At 55.1% G+C, this 16,698-nt stretch overlaps 1 protein-coding gene across 6 annotated transcripts in view; it reads left to right on the top strand.

The window, feature by feature from the left end:
• The window catches only part of PAX8 (paired box 8), a 53,147-nt gene extending 39,603 nt beyond the window's left edge, over nt 1–13,544 (top strand). For 4 of the 6 annotated variants that reach the window (XM_037038838.1, XM_037038808.1, XM_037038831.1 and 1 more), the window contains 3 exons: nt 4,516–4,617; nt 10,997–11,083; nt 12,467–13,544. In XM_037038838.1, the coding sequence (XP_036894733.1) occupies nt 4,516–4,617; nt 10,997–11,083; nt 12,467–12,543 (266 nt within the window). In that variant the 3' untranslated portion in view covers nt 12,544–13,544. The remainder of the gene's footprint in view (nt 1–4,515; nt 4,618–10,996; nt 11,084–12,466) is intronic. The other 2 variants (XM_037038824.1, XM_037038815.1) reach the window with 1 other exon arrangement.
• Nucleotides 13,545–16,698: the final 3,154 nt, after the last annotated feature.

Raw genomic sequence — 16,698 nt, 5'->3', positions numbered from 1 at the left:
GCTCAGGGACTGGGTCCAGGCAGGTTGCCAAGAGTGGGAAGCAAGTCAGGGCAGCAGTTATAAAACTGGGCCAGCCCTGTGGGGGTTGAACCCAGGGCGCTGTCCTGGAGCTCCTTAAAGAATGTCCACATGCAGCCCTGGTCAAGACTGGACCTAAACACCGACCATGTGGCTAAAACATGATGAGCGGACTGGGAGGCCACACAGGGAGAAGGAAGGGTAGGAGGTTCGCAGGGGAGGGACCTCAAGGGTAGGGGGACTAGAAACCTAGTCGATGGAGGAAGAGGTGAATTTAAAAGAAAGGAAAGGAGGCCAGGACCCAGGGGAGAGGAGGGAGGTGGTGAGTGTGCGTTCCATGACCAGCTCAGCCCCCACCTCCATGGACCCTCCTCCTCTGAGGCTTCCTGAGGGCCCTGCTGCTGCCTCTTGTAACCCCTGCCCTCCTCGCTCTCCCCGGGTCACTCCCTTTCCCACCCAGGGGCTCTGGCTGTCCTTCCGACTCTCAGCTTCTCCCTAAACCAGCCGAGAGTGAAGCAGCATCAGGCTTTGGAGAACTCAGTGTTGCCAGCCATTCCTCCCAGTTCCCTTCAGATGCCCAGTCTGAGGTCCCAACACATCTGCCAGGAACGGTCTGGAGGCGCCTGGTCCTGACTGCTCCAGGGCTCACTCCAGCTCAGCCGGTCAGAAGCCTCTGAGTCCGGTTTTATCATCAAAGAGTCTATTACCCGCCTCCATCCTTTGGTGCAAAATTATATTTAGTCCTGCCAGAGGGATTTCTGGATTGCCATAAATTCTCCTTGCTATCAGAACAAGATAAGGAATTGAAAAGGGTCATGTAGAGGGCGGACATCAAAGGGGCAAATAAAGTTGTCTGAAACCACCTCTTCCCTCTGAATTCCTCCCCACGGCGGTTCTGACCCTCCTATTTACCAATATTGCGCTATTACCGCTGTATCCAGGTGCCCGTGTTTTCTTCTAGAGCCCCCTTCATGACAACTCAGTTTGGATCTGTGTCTACACCAGCTCTTGTAAGACCATGCTGGAAGTATGTTTGAGTAGAGAGGAGATAGAACTACAAGCCAAAGATAAATTTATGGTGAAGAGCCTTAAAATAAGTAAGTCGATAAAAGGGCATGGTTAGCCCGTGATGGAGGGCCTCTGCCTCACGGCTTCTGCGCTTTCATTTCCAAGAAGGTTGAAAGGTTCTTGCCTTTTGGGGAAGAAACCATGTATTTAAGGAATTGAAGCAATGAGTTTTGTGGGACTGAAAGGAAAGTTTATGGAACTACAGTCGGAGACAGGGCTGAAGGGAGTCACACCGGCCTGTCCAGGAGGCCAAGGTCACGGGAGGAGGCCATCAGGGCCTTCTCCGGCATTTGGTTCAGAAACCTCAGCTCTGCTGGGAGGAAATTAGGTGACCAAGGAGAGACGAGGATCAAAGTCTCAAAATACAGGGGAATGAGACTGATGAATTCAATTTCCAGGAGCAATTTGGAGGCTAATTCTCATGGGATGGGGCCCAGGGGGCAACGGTGACTGAAGAAAATTGTGGCTTACGGGGAGTATGTGCCCTGGAGCTCTGCCCACTGGGCTGCTCAAGCAGCGGCAGGGTCAGGAGACAGAAAGGACAGGACAAGGGCAGGAGGAAGGGCAGCCCTGGACAGTCCCTAGGCCAGTCCTGCAAAGAGGCCACCTGAGCACTGAGACCGACCTCCTCACCCCCAGCCCTCTCGCGGTAGACACAGACACAGCCTCAGAAGGCCTCAGGAGGCCCCCAGCAATTGATCAAGAAGCAAGGTGAATCCACTTCACCATCTCCCATCCAACCTAGCTTCTCATGAGACAGATGGGCAGGACGATACGGTTCAAAGAAATGAAGTAATGTGTTCCTCAGCCTGGCCTGGACCTAGGTCCCACCCTCCCACCTCCAGAGGAGGAAGTAGGGAGAGAGGAAGAGAGGAGTCAGCGGGTCTCAATCCAACACCGCCTCTCCCATCACTCTCCTGCTTGGGCCGCCTGCCCGCCTTCTGTGCTCCCCCCGCCCTTAAAGCCACCATGTTACTCAGTCCTTGTTTGTCGTGGGCTCCTGGCCAGGCGCTGGGTCTAAGGGCTGAGGAGGGCCAAGTCCGAGAACTGACCACACTGCAGTCATCTTTGAAGAAAGATAAGTTTGTACCCCAGTATACCTTCTGCACACTTTTCCTGCTACTTCTAAACACACTAAAATTCCTTTTTCCTCACCAACATTTCCAGCCCCTTGCTTGCTTGGACCCTGGGTCCGTGCACGACACCCACCTGCAGAATCCCAGCGGGTTCCATTCCGCTTGGTCCAGCACCCTTCCCAGCTGGCTAGACACCACACCAAAGGTAAAACAAATTAGGGTGGTGTCTATTTGTATCCACACATTCCTGCAGTTTCACTGATGCCTCACTTCAGATACGATTCATTTTAAAAGGCTCCTCTGACGTGTAACAATTCGTAGAATGTGTTCGTTGTGCTGATGAATGTTCACTTGTTGCCCAAAACCCTGGCTCTGGATTTCGCTGATAGCATCACAGCAATAGAGAGGAGACAGTAATAGTGATACCATGGATACGCTTCCCTTCTTTTTTCCCCACTTTGCATGTGAAGGAACCGAGGCTTGGGCAAGTAGGCAGCTGGTCCAAAGGCACTAGGGATGTGAGCTGGACGGGAACTGAGGTCCTCGGATTCCCAGATGCTTCCCTCCAAAGGAAGGGCACAAGTCCGGTGGGCCTGGTGCCGTCTGTTGATCCCCTACGCTTGGCTCCCAGCGCCCATCGTAGTCTATGCCCCATCTTGACCTAGCACCTTGCTTCCTGCTGTGTCCGCAAGTGGTCAGAAAAGTGCCTAGTATATGGTACTCATTTATAAGTATCTGTTGAATGAAGAACTTGCCTTCAGGGATTGCCCTGAAGGAGAGGTAGAGAGGAGTTAGTCAGTGTGGTTTAGACAGTTTATGGCTTTCCACGGACATACCTTCTCTTTATCACTACCAGGCACCCCCTGGAAGGCTGGGGTATGAAGGACCTACAGGGACCGATGGGAGGGAAGTGGACAGGCAGTGCCGTAGAGGGGATGGACTTGGTAGGCTGGCTGCCAGGGGCTCAGAGGGGCCCATATGAGCCCTAGGAGAAATAGCAGCCCCCCGGTGTGGAAGAGGCGGAAGGTCTTAGGTGAAAGGATCACAGTCTAACACAGTGGTTCTTGACCAGGGACAATTTTGTAACCAGGGGACACATGGCAATATTTGGAGACATCTGGTTGTCACACTGGGTGGGAACTGCTACTGGCATCCAGTGGGCAGAGGCCAGGGATGGCCCTGAACACCCTGCAATGCAGGGCCCACGCAGAGGCCAATCCAACCCCATTACTTCAGTAGTGCCGAGCTTGAGAAACCCAGGACATCACCAAGAGCTCAGACGACCAAATAATTCGTCCTTCAAACTGGGGCCTTTTGAGCATGAAATGGGCATTATTAATAAATACGCTGGGACAGTGGTCATAACCTGGGCAGGCCACCATGTGTTGTCACCTTGCTAAGAACCCTTGATGAGGGAGCTACTTTGGGCCTGCAGATTTTAAGGAGGAGAAACGGGTGGAGGGACATGTGGCTGTTGGCACAGGGTGAGGTGGACAGAAACTCACCAGCTCATGAGGGCTCTCCTGAATGGGAAGGCTTGACTTCCTGATATGGAGGACAGGTGGAACCAGGGACATGGGGACCTCACAGAGCTGACTCAATGTCACCAGGGCAAGAACGTCACCCACAAATGTAGATTAACAAAGAGATGGGCATCGGCTATGCTGAAAATGTTTGTTTCAGGAATGGAATGGACGGATGTGGGGGTTGTGGGCACGTGTAAACACGTGTGTTGGCACACGTCTCCTTTCCAGGTCAGGACAGCTGGTTGGCCCCATGTAATTCTGGTGGCTGGTATCCACACGTCAGGCCGGGAGGAACGCCCCTGGCTCAGTGAGAAAAAAAGCACAGTGATTGATTAGCAATGTCTGCCATGGGTCCAAAACAGGACAGCAGGGGGCTAGCAGGCCACAACCATGTCACCCCAAGTAGGGCCTGGTTCTTGGTCCTGCTCAGAGCTTGGGCTGGGAGGGTGTGAGCTCTGAGTCCAGTGACCTGTCATGTACTCATTTAGGCCAGCTGTGCCCACTGCTGTGCTTGACGCAGTGGGGGGTTGGCAGTAATGAGGACCCAGAAGACATAGCCCCAACCTCCTGCCAATACCCCATACATTTTATGGATGAATAAGATTCACTTGAAAAAATCACCGGAGAGCAGGGAACAATGCTTGACTGCGACAGCCGCGCCCCCTCGTGGTGGAGTTGGTGCGCTGCACAGCAGGGGGCGGTGCCGTGAAGTTGGCTTGGGATGGAGCTTCGCAGGAGGGAAGGCCTGCTCACCCTCCAGGAAGAAAGACAGTAAGTCCAGGGGTTTCCTCTGGCCCCATTGATGACGCCTTGTTGTGTTTTTCCAGGGCGAGAGATGGTGGGGCCCACACTGCCCGGATACCCACCCCACATCCCCACCAGTGGACAGGGCAGCTATGCCTCTTCCGCCATCGCAGGCATGGTGGCAGGTAAGGGGACAGGCTGTGCAGGGGTTGGGGGAGCATTGCGAAGAGGGAGTGTTGGCCAAAGGTGGAGCAAGAGGAGGGGTGTGTCCCACGCATAGACTTCCTGAAGGGCACTGAAGGATGGACTGAAAGGTGTATCTCTCCTTTTGGTCAATATTTTATTTATTTATTTTTAGAGAGAGTGGGAGGGAGGGAGAAAGAGGGAGAGAAACATTGATGTGAGAGAGAAACATCACTTGGTTGCCCTGACTGGGGACTGAACCTGCAACCCAGGCATGTTCCCTGAGCAGGAATTGAACTAGTGACCTTTTGCTTTGAGGGACAACACCCGACCAACTGAGCCACACTGGTCAGGGCAAGTGCATCTCTTTGTAAATGTCTGGAGGACAGACTTCAGTGCAGCCCTGGCTCCTGAATCTCCCCAGCTTGGCTTTCTTCTTCCCAGGTACTCCCACGTCACCCACAGTGGTGAAAAGGGAGCGGCCGAGGCAGACCAGCGCTCTGATTGGAGCCCAGCTGCTTCTTGCATCCATTCAGGGGTCCCTCCCTGAGGGAGGGTTCTTGGGGCTGAAAACACTGGCGGGCAAACAAGCCCAGCCTTTAAGTAACCCATGGTCTCCCAGTTATTTAACTGGTGAATCTCAGTTTACCTTTCTGTGACACTTAAATATGAATGGTACAGGTGATGATGATGACGATGGTGGTGGAAATATAGCCCCCTTCACACCCCACATTCACTCAGCCCTGCATGGGAGGGACCCGCGTTCTAGATACTCCAGCGGTACTGCAGAGTGTGAGAAGAGCTGGGGACATTTCTCCACCGCCATTGGGCTGTCTTGGAGTCCTGCCTGCCAGTCCTTTAGGCTTCTTTGTCCACCACAGTGGTCACCACCACCCAGGGTGTCAAGGTCTGGACACATGAGGAGAAAGAACAAGGAGAGTGTCTCTGGACAAGTGTCTCTCTCAGGAACCATATAGGAAGGAAGGATGGGAGGATAAGATCAAACCGTTTCCACTGCCCGGGGGCCTGAGGACCTGGAGCTTTTAGAAGGGGCTGAATCAGGGCCCCTGTGACCCCCATGCCAGCCCTGGGCCAGGTGCCCTGGCCTGGCACCTGGGTGAAACTTCTTCCTTCACCCAGGCCTGCTTCCCTGTCCCCTGGTAGGGGTTGCCATCGCCACCCACCCACTCTGGTGCCCCGTGTGAGGGCAGGGGACCAGGCTCTCCCGGGCAGAGGGGAGGGAGGGAGGCTGAGGGAGGAAAGAAGGCCCTATGCTCCCTGGGAACCTGCTGAGCTGGCACTTGTTGCTGCCTGGTTACCGTGGCGATGTGCTTAATGCAGCGTTGAAAATACAGAATACTGACTCCTCTCTCCCTCCTGGCCCCGGACTCCCTCCCTCCCTTCCTTCCTCTTCTGGAGCGTGAAATGAGATTGGTCAAGATAAAAAAGGAAAAGATTCGGTTATTTTTTTAAGAGTGTGGATAATGGGGCCTCTCAATCAAAATCCCAGGCTCCAGTTGGCTCCCCCATCCCCCTTCCAACCTCTCCACCTTCCCCTGCCGCCCGCTTAGAGGGGAGGAAGAAACATAAAGCCCAGGGCTTTTCTCTTAATTATGAATCATCTCCAGGGGCAGGCCCAGGGCAAAGGGTTCCTGGGGCCCAGAGTCTGACCTGGGAGGTAGCTGCAAGGCTTGGGCCTCTCATCAAAGGCCTCCAGGTTGTTTCCAGAAAAACCTCATCCTGCGTGGGTGTTGTGGACAAAAAAAAAACCCAGCACGACCACAGCATCCACTGCAAGTGGCTTGCAAAAGGGAGGGGCCCTGCCTTGTGTGGTGGATCGGCTCCGATAAGTTACATGCTAATCTGGTTCTCAGAAAATGTGCTGTTAAATTGTTTCACCTGGTTCCTAGGAACTTCCTGATGCAAATAAGTTCTTAAGGAATTTTTTGTGGAAAAATTATTTGTCCATCTTCTACCAGTGGCTACAATATCCCAGTGACCTTGAGGATCCCTTCCATGAAAATCATTAAACCTTCATTAAGCACCTACTATGTGCTATGTACATAATAAATGCTTCGAGCAAGGCATGGTAATGACAGTCTTCGGTCAGTTGTGGAAGGAAGGAAGAGAGCACTTATTCTCGCTTCTGTGTGCCTGGCCATTCACAGACATTGCTATTTCTCATTTATCCTTACCTTAAGCCTGGGGATCTGGCATGAGCCTGGGTTTATAAGGATAAGGAAACAAGCTTAGAAAAGCGAAGCAGCGTGCTCAGGGTGGTAGCCGTACTAAGCGACGGAGTTGTGCAAAAGCAGGGATTTTAACACTGCCTCCCACCACGCCAGAGATAACGACACGTCAGCTATAGGACAGCGACACAGGAACAGGACAGGACGCAGATTTGTCTTGTTTTGCCTTCTAATTGTTGTCGTTGTTGCTGACCCATTAACATGGTTCATGATGCTCACTCACGCCTGTTCTGGAGCTGAACCCACAGCTTCAGAGATGGTTTGATCTATCCATCTGCCCATCTGTCCATCTTTTCTTCCATGCACGTTTACATACATTTTTCATATGTACAGGCATTTTCTCATCCATTATTTTATCCTTCTATCCATCCATCCATCCATCCATCCATCCATCTTTTCATTTACCCATTCATTCTTTGATACATCCCTCCTTTCATATCTATCCACTTTTTATTATCTATCCTTTCATCATCCACTTTTTCAACCATCCATCCATCCACTGCTTTTTCCCTTAACTAATACCAGGTGAGGATCTGCGCCATAGGATGTTGGGGATATAGCAATGAACCAGACGAGCCTCTCCATTTATGGAGCTTACGACCTACTACTGGAGAAAAAAATCGCAGCAAACAAGTCAATGAGTGAATAGGCAAGATAATTTTAGCAGCAAATGCTGTAAAGAGAACAAAAGACAATGATGTGATACAAAGCCACAGGGAGAGGGTATACTGCTTTAGATCAGGTGACCCAGGAGGCCTCTCTGAGGTGTTCAGTGTGGTCAGCCAAGGGACCCACTGGGGCAGACCATCCCCCACCCCGAAGGACAAGGGTGAAGTTCCCAAGGCAGGAACTAGTTCAGTTGCATACAGACGTCTAGAGGGTGTGAGTGAGCAGGGACAGAACTCGGATGGGAGGTTGGCAGTGCTGGGTCAAATTTAAGAGTACTCAGGCTCCTTTGAAAACTGGTGGTAGGCAGTGGGTAGAGACAGCACAGGGACCAGTTACGGGAGGGGCAACTGCAGATGTTCATACGGTGGCCTTGGGCAAGAGGCCGAAGTGCAGGAGGAGAATAGAGACGCTGAGGACAAATGCTGGTGGTAGAGCCAACAATCCCTGCTGGTGAATGGGTTGTAGGGGTTCAAACACTGGGGAAACAAAGATGACCCCTAGGTTTTGAGCTTGGGAAACTGCATGGATGGTGATGGCGAGTACCCATGGGGGAGACCAGTGGAGGAAAAGAGAGAGTGTGTGGCAGAAGGAAATCTGGAGTTCCGTTGGGCCAGATTAGGGTTGAGACACCTCCTAGGCACACGGTTTAGTAAATCAGTAGGCACAACATGTGTCTGAAGTCAGCAAATCATCCCGATGAGGGCCTACATTTGTTCAGAGCTGTTGTTTAATGCCAAAGATTTGACAGGATCATGGCAAAGAGAAGGTGGGTGGGAATTCACAGAGCGCTCACACATTAAGCCCTAGGAATCTTCAACATTCAGAGTTCTTGCAGAGAAGGAAATAAGAGAGTAAGGTGGAGAGGCCAGCGGGTCAGGACGCACACCCCAAGAGAGGGATGGGTGGGTGAGTCACGGTCGGCTGAGAGTTTACGGGGTGGTGGACTCAGAGTGACCACTGGAATGGCTGTGTAGAGGCTGGGGAGATGAGGGGCCAACCTGATTGGAGGGGAGTGCAAAGGTGAAGGTGGGGACAGTGGGGCAGAGAGAAGGCCTGGGACCCGAGGAGGGATGTGGGACAGGAAGTGCATGTTTAAAAGAGAAGGTAACAAAGCATGTTTGCTGGCTAAAGGAAGAGATGAGTGAGAAAGGGAGAACCAATGAGTCAGAAGAGGGAAGGCTTCCATTGTAGTGGCCACGGCCTTCCCACGGTGAGTGGGGCGGGATGCAGAGCAAAGAGGACACCTGGCCTTTTGTGGGTGCGGGGACATGGACAGGTCTGGTGGTGGGAGGACGCTGCATCGCCTCCCTAGTCCCGTTCCTACTGCAGCTTCTTTGTAACTGAAGCAGACAGAGGCTAGCAGAGGTGAGTTCAGTAGGGGACAGACTATGTGTGTGAATGAATGAATGCACGAGTAAGTGACAACAGGAGAGGGCAGACACATTGCGTTTCCCATCTCTCTTCCTGTCCCGTACAGCCAGCAGTGTCTGCACTGGGTGGGGGTGGGGGGCGTGGAGGCACCGGGGCCCTTGTGCAGCCAGCGTTGACGTGGCTTCCTCCCTGGGGGCAGTGACACCAGAGGGGTCTGCCTACAGCAGCAGCAAACAGGGCAGGTTGTTGCGTGGTAGGGCGTGAAAAACAGCTGGAGTGGGAGCTGGGGCCGGGCCTGGTGCAAGCTCCCACTGCGCAGGTGGCACTGGGCTACGTAAAGTCTTTCTCTGGGTAGCAGTTTCTTCATGTGGGAAATGAATGGTCGGAGTAGATTATCTTTTAGTTTCTTCCTTTCTCTTTTTCTTTGCTTTTTTCCTGCTTCCCTACTCCCTCCCTCTCTCCCTCTCTCTCCCCCTTTGCTTGTATGTTTTGAGCCTGATTTGAGTTGGACCTACTCTCCCTGCTAAGTAACCTGCTCTGTTTCTGCCCGAGGCCAGTCCGCCAGCTGACTCCCTCAGCTTCCTCCTCCTGCCCCTCCTCCTCGCTTCCATCCCTCCTGTACCGGTGCCTCCTCCTTCTCTGGCAGGGCAGCAGCCAGGCCAGAGCCCAACCAGGGCTGTGGAGCTTTATTTTAGCATGTGCTTAATTAATGGGGAGAGAATAAAAGCTGGCTTTCCTTGAGAGTTCCTTACACACCAAAGATGGTACTAAGCATTTCATATAGTGCATTATCTAACTCAATCCTCATGAAAACCGCAGGAGATAAGGACAACAACATGCCCCATTTTACAGATGGGGAAAGCAAGGCTCATAGAAGTTATGTGACTTGCCCAAAGTGACACAGCCAGGAAGTGGCTGAGGCGGGGGCACGGATTTGACCCAAGGCTCAGAGTTTCAAGCCTCCCTTTCAGAGTCTGGGAAGGATACGGGAAGCCACTGAGGCACTCAGCTCCCAACAGCAATGAGTTTCAGAAAGACAGTGTGGATGCTGACGGGACCTCAGGTTTGGCAGGAACCCGGCTTTGTCGTGGGAATTCTAACTGCAGAAAGGGATTGCCTGAAGTGCAGAATGGAGAGCCCTGCGGTCAAGTTCTGCTCTGCCCCTTACCGAGGTGTGATCTGAGCAGCCATTTCTCGGTGCCCCACCCTCCACCTGAGAATGGGCAGCGTGAGGAGTGCTGTGGGCGTCAGGGGCCTGCGTGTGCGGAAGAACCGATGGGTGTGTCTGCTTGACTTTGTGGTTGTTCGAGGGCATTCTTAAGTAATTTCTTTGGTAAATAATCCTTTTGTAAAGCCAAGAATGCACTTGCAGAAAGAAGTGATCTGATTACTTTGTGTAAATTCATGCACCAAGTTTGCTTTAAGTAGCAGTGTTGGGATGGGACAACAAGACCCTCAGAGCAGCTCCCAGGACAGATTTTGCCAGAGGCCGGTGCCTCCAGGGCGTCTCCTGCCTCTCCTTCCCTAGTTTCCAACATCAACCCCCCAACACACACACACACACACACACACACACACAGACACCCCTTCCTGACGAATGTGCCCGGGAGGGTGAGCCGCTTCTGCACACCGACTGACTTGTCAGTGGAACCTCCTTTGCCCCCTGACCCCACTGACCCCTCCTGGACTCCTGCACAGAAGGTCACGGCAGCAGTGGAAGGGGTTCGAACCTGGACCCCGGAGTCACAGTTCCCAAACTCCACCAATCCCTCCTGCTCTGTGAGCACATGCAAGTCCCTAGGCTTTAGTTCTTTACCTGGAAAATGGGCATAGTAAGAACATCTGCCTCCTGAGGTTCTTGTGAGGGACAAGCTTGTTAGGGTAGGGGGCCAGTATCTGGTGGGAAGGAACCTGCTCAAAATGATGCTGGCTGAGGGCCACCTAAGGGAAGGGCCTTCTGAGCTCCCACTGTCCTGCCCTGGCTCCACCTGTGCCCCAGGGCTCACCCAGTGCCAGCCCTGCACACCCTTCTCTGCGACCCCAGCCCCACATCCGTGCTCCACCTCACGTCTCACCTGTGTGCCTCCAACAGGAAGCGAATATTCTGGCAATGCCTATGGCCACACCCCCTACTCCTCCTACGGCGAGGCCTGGCGCTTCCCGAACTCCAGCTTGCTGAGTAAGTCCTTCTGGGCCTCAGGCCCTCTGCTGAGCAGGGCCTGTGGGGTGCAAATCTGGGTCAGGGTCATCTCAGATGTGGGAGGCCCAGGTTAGACCAGGGCCTGGGGAGACAGGTGTTACTCATAATTCCAGCAGGAAGGCGGTGTGCCAGGTTGTGGCCAGGTGGTTTGGGGAAGAAGGCAGACAGAAGGAAGACTTCCCCGCACCATTCTCTCTCTCACCACCCAAGGCCATGTCTATGAGATCCTTCTTTTGAGTAGAATCCAGGGTTTAGGAAGGACCAGGGTGGATTAAGGAGTCTCAGAGTAGATGCCCCACCTCCAGGGGCTCCCAGTCGGCCTCGGCAGACACTGGCGGGTGCCGTGCGGAGTGCCTGCTGCCCCCGCCTGGGAGCGTGCGGATGGCGCTGAGGGCTGCCCTGCTGCCCACACCACCCGTCCGAGTGGCTCACAGGTGCTCGTGTGGCAGCAGCACAACCCCGCACGGAAGTCCTCTGTTCCCCTGCACTCCCGAAAGTTGGCTTGAGATGTGGGTGGCCTTCAGAATCCGGGTCCAGAGAGTGACCTGCGGGCTGCTCTGCACCCCTCTTGCCTTGGGGCCTGGGCTGCGTAGGAAAGCTTTTCAGAAAACCAGGTCCCATAAATGGGGAACTTAAGGAATCCCACTCAGTCTCCCTGAGTGGTGAGTTGGAACCATCTGGGCCCGAGCGAGGCAGCGGCACATGTATGGCTGGCCCTGCGACACCGTCGAAGGCCTGGCAGGACCGTCTGTTCCCCAAGACACCCCTCTGCTGGCATTCCAGAAATGGCTGCGAGGGTGGCTGACCAGGGCTTTCTCTGTTTACCAGGTGACTTCTCCAGCCACCTTCTGTTCCGTTTAGCCAGAAAGACTAAGGATACTGAGATGTGTGGGGGCAGGGGAGGTGTCACTCACCTCCCTGCAGAGCCTCCCACAAGGAGGCTGTCAATGTACAGCCCCCACCGACCAGTCAGGATTCGAATCCCTCTGGTTTGGAGGAGGAAGTTTCTGTGACCTCGCAGTTTGGGCGAAGCAGGCGAAACCCCTGTGGTCTCCCTGTGTGCATGTCCTCAGACTTCCAGGTGTGACTGCTCCCTGTTGCCCTCTCTCTGAAACAAGGGCGTTGAAGGTCACAGGAATCATAGGGGGAGGGACAAGAAGCCACCTCCTCATTCCGGCCAGAAACTCAAAGCTGAGGTCAGAGAAGGAGGAAGCAGGCTGAGAGGAGTTAATCTTTGATGATCAGATAGGCTGGGGGGATAAATGATTAACCTGTGCTGTCTTAAAGGTTAGCAGATGCCAGGAGGCTGTGGTACAATTGCCCCCTCTGACCAGCAGTGTTGTTATTTTTTGGCACGCCCAGGTTCCCCGTATTATTACAGTTCCACATCAAGGCCGAGCGCACCGCCCACCACCGCCACGGCCTTCGACCACCTGTAGTCGCCACGGGGACAGTGGGAGCGCAGGAGCCGCAGGAGGACCAGGTCTGGGACGGGACCCAGAGAGTCACAGAAAGGAATCTTTATTTATTACATGAAAATAACCACAAGTCCAGCCTCGGGGGTCACACTCCCTGTGTGGTTGACCTAATGAACCATGAAAGACAGGACGACTTTGGAGAATGTGTCCTCCAAGATTCCTCCGTGAGCGCGGGGGTCCCAGGGAGAGACCTGCCATCCTGAAAGACACGGACCTGGAGAAATGTGGAGAGAAAGGGGAGCGGCAGGGTGCCCGAGAGGGGGCCAGGCGGGGCCACAGTGGGATTGGCGGCCCAGGGGGCCTCTGTGGCTCTGCCATCAACACACTCGAGTGTTCCTGGGTTGTTAGCACTTCCGTCCAGCCCACAGGTCCCAGCTGGTGCAAAGGCTGTCCCACAGTCACCCTCAGGGTCATTCCCAGTGAGCCGCCTCAGAGTTGGGTCCTGCCGTCCACCCCCCACCCGGCCTGCTCTGCTCCTCCTGCAACTCCCTCTTGGCCAGGGGCTGAGGGCTGGGTCCAGTCACCCAGAAAGAAGCTCCACCTGGTGGTCAAGGGGCCTTCCCTCTGCCCGCTGCTGTGATGCACCAGCGCACCCGACTTCTCCTCCTGCAGCTCATCCCAGAGAGCAGCCTCTTACAGCTGGACACAGACTTTCCGAAGGGCCCGCTCAGAGCAGGCAGAGCTGCTGGGGACCCGGCCCAAGCCCCCCCACCCCCCCACTGGAGGAGGCCTGCTGCCTCCCGAGCCGGTGATGCAGGTTCCCTCTGCACCCGCAGCTCCTGCCCCAAGGCCTGACTGTAAATACTATAAGTGCAGCTCTGCGTGGTCTGGTTTCCTTCTGTCCACCCAGACTGTGGCCTCTCAGTGAATTGTCTCCCTGCCATGTTGGGCTTCTCTCCCTAATGCTTCTTTCTTTTTTAACGACCACCACCGTTGCCACTCGACTCAATAAAGCATTACTCCGTTTCAGGCTCCAGGGTTGACTGGGGAGGAGGCAGCGGGACTAGGCTCCGTCCCGAGAACCTCAGGCCCAGTGAACAGTGAGCGCACTTTGGGGCTGGGGGCTCTAAGGGCCATCTGAGGCCCAGGAGCCTGACTTAGCCTTCTCCCTCCGCCTGAACGTGTTTAGCACGGGGCACACCGCCTACCCCACACTTGACTTCTCCAGCTCTGGGTGAAGGAGGGAGTAAAGGAAGCACAGGGCACAGTCCCGGGCCGGTCGCAGACGTCCCATACGGGGTTGCTGTTGTTCACAGTAACCAGCAGCCGGTGGGGAGGCTGGTGACCACGCCGAGAGTGGGTGTCCACAGAAGCAGCCCTGTGGCCTCGTGGTGTGAATGAAAGAGGGAAGTGGGAAGACATTTACTGGGCCACTGGGCACAGGATGGAGGCCTCGACTCAGGGGAGGTGGGATTAGGCCCATGTTACATGTGGAAAAGCTGACGCTCAGAAAAAAAACCCAAGGGGGGAGGCCATAGGTTCAGGCCTGTGTGGCTGCCAGAGGGTCCTAGATGCAGGGGAGGCACAGAGAGGCGTGGGGTGGCCACGCCAAGAAGTAGGGAGGGAGCCTGCAGGGACACCCCCTTACTAATAAATGTCGGAGAACAAGGGGCACACCCTGTGGTGGCTATAGCAGTCCCGTCGCCAACACGGAGCTTGGTCCCAGGGGCTCCCTGCTGCCCACATGGACCCTTTCCGTGGGGGACTCTGGGATAAGCAGGACTGTGTGGTGCATTCGATGTCTGGGCACCAGCCACTGGGGTTGTGTCAGACGAAAGAGGGACCCTCACCCCCAACAGCCAGTATCCTGGGACTCCGGGGCTGGGAGGGCAGAGCCTGAGAAACAGGAGGGGCAGGGGATGCTCCCATGGGAGAAGCCGGTCCCCCTCTCTTCCCAGGGGATCTGAGATGACATTTGTCCTTCAGTAACAGGGTTTCCCTTTGGCTATAAGACTGGTGGTGGGATTGAACCCCATATACTTGAGACTTTCGTGATCCTGAACTCTGGGTTCCTGAGCTCCCGAGACAGCCCCCACCTGGTTCTGGGCCCCCATCCAAAATCACTTTGAGACGCATGGCCCCCCAGGGGGGCCTGCCAAGTGTCACAACACTGGGTGCGTCTGGCCGGACCTATCCCACCCTTGAGTGACAAAGGGACTTGGGTATGCTTGTGCTGCAGGTGACTTTCCCTGAGGTGGCCCGTGCACCCAGGACACTGCTCAGACAGTACTGATGAGTGTGCTGGGGCCAAGTGCGGCGGTGCCCCCAGTCAGACCGCAGGTCCCTTTCAGGACTCAGGAAAATCCTTCACCTGTCTGTTGGGGGAGAAGGATGATTCGAGGTTCTGATGGGACAAGCTGAGGTGGCACATGTGGGCACAGCAGAGAAGGGTGTGAGAAGCCGGGGAGACTGCAGAGCCTCAGCTGGATGCCACTTTTTCGGGGGTGTGGGAGGGTGGGAAGCCTCGAGGCAGCTTTGTGGGGAGGGGGCTGGTTGCCCTGGAGCCCGCAGAGACGACGTGTGGGCCAGACAACGGCCCACCAGGGGGAGACAGAGCAGCTCGAACCCTGCCTGGGCCCCATGGGTGGGGCAGAGCTTATCTTTCTAAGGTGGCCTGGAGCTGCTGAGACCCCCTGTGCTGCAGGTGGGGACAGGGCAGCTGTGAGCCCTGCCTGCAAGGCCAGCCGGCCCCTGGGCTGAGTCCAACCCTCCCTCAGCTTCTCCAATATTCCTGCTGTACGGCATTGCTAAAGAACATGACTTTCCTGCCCCCTCTTGCCAGGGACATGCTCAATGGTTGCATAACCTCAGGCAGGGGAGTTAGTTCGGCAGCCCACAGGCGGGGGCTCCCCTCTCCTACTTCCTCCTCTCACACACGCCTTTCACACACATCCGCCTGAGTCTCCCCACGCTGTCCTGGTGTCCTTGTCCTGGAGTGGGTGCAGGAAGAGGGGGCTGACCCCTGTGGCTTGGGGGCTCCCTCCTGGCCCTCTTTCACTGGCCCCCCACTTAACTGCTCCTGTTCTGTCTTCCCTCACCCTCAGAAGTGATGACAACCCTTCACTCAATGTCTTTCTGTTTGTAAAACTTGTCCACATCCATTCATTTTCCTCTCTGATTCAGGACACTAGCCCCATTGTGCACTTGGGGAAACTGAGAACAAGAGATGGCCTTTTCAAGGCCATTCGGAGGAATTGGGGCCATAGCTGAGTCTGCACCCTCATGTAAGTCCTCTAAGGCCACATCCGGGTGTGGCCTGGCTTCTGCAGAGGCCTCAGACTACCCTTTTGCTTTGGGGAGCAGGGCGGGTCTGGGGATGGGGGGGCCTGGGCAGAATTTCTGGCTCCCATCAGGCAGAGTAGTCCTGGGTGGAAGGCCCAGAGGCCAGGCTTCAGGTGGAAGAGGAGAGCCAGGCTGACCCCATTTCCACTCCACCCTTGGCCCCAAGCCTCTGCTCTCGAGCCCTCAGCACCACAGGGCACGTCCTCCACCCTAAGGAGCTCCTGACATGCCGGTGCCCCAGGCTGTCACCTTCCAACAGGAGTGACCAGCTAAGGTGGTCATGGCTGTCATTCTGGTGAAAGCGAAGGTCCCCCATCCCACAAAGGGGACTTACTGCCTCTCCTTCACCTCCTTCTCTTTCCTTCCTTTTTCCTCTTTTAGCTTCCTATTCCAGCCCCTCTTTTGCCATGTCCAAAGCAATCATTTCTTTCCCGCCACCATTTAAGAGACCTTTGCATCTCCAGGATGTGGGAAGGGCTCAGAGGCCACACACAGGATCAGGAGATACCCTCTCCATCCCCTTCTCTCTGGCTTCTCATTCTTCTCATTGTCTTCTTCTCTTCCTCTGGGTCCTTGGGGGGGGCTGCAGACACCGCACTGGGGACCATTGCCTCCTGATGGCAGACACCCACCCTCTCCTCTCCCCTCACACATGTGCATACTACCATCAGGTCCCTCCAGGCTCTGAGCCCCTCAAACAGAGCTGGTGCCCTGCTCCTTGGAAGAAGACGCTGGAGGAGGCAGGCAAGGCCAGGGCCTCCGGTCAGCATCCTCTGTGCACAGCAGCCTTTCCCCTCCCCTTTCTGGGCAGCAGAGGCCAGGTCCCAGCCGAGG

This window comes from Sturnira hondurensis, unplaced genomic scaffold, assembly GCF_014824575.4.
Source record: "Sturnira hondurensis isolate 20B ecotype Veracruz unplaced genomic scaffold, ASM1482457v3 Scaffold0002039, whole genome shotgun sequence".
NCBI classification, from domain to species: domain Eukaryota; kingdom Metazoa; phylum Chordata; class Mammalia; order Chiroptera; family Phyllostomidae; genus Sturnira; species Sturnira hondurensis.
Note: the sequence above shows the minus strand (reverse complement) of the source record. Positions and strands in the feature narration are given on the sequence as shown.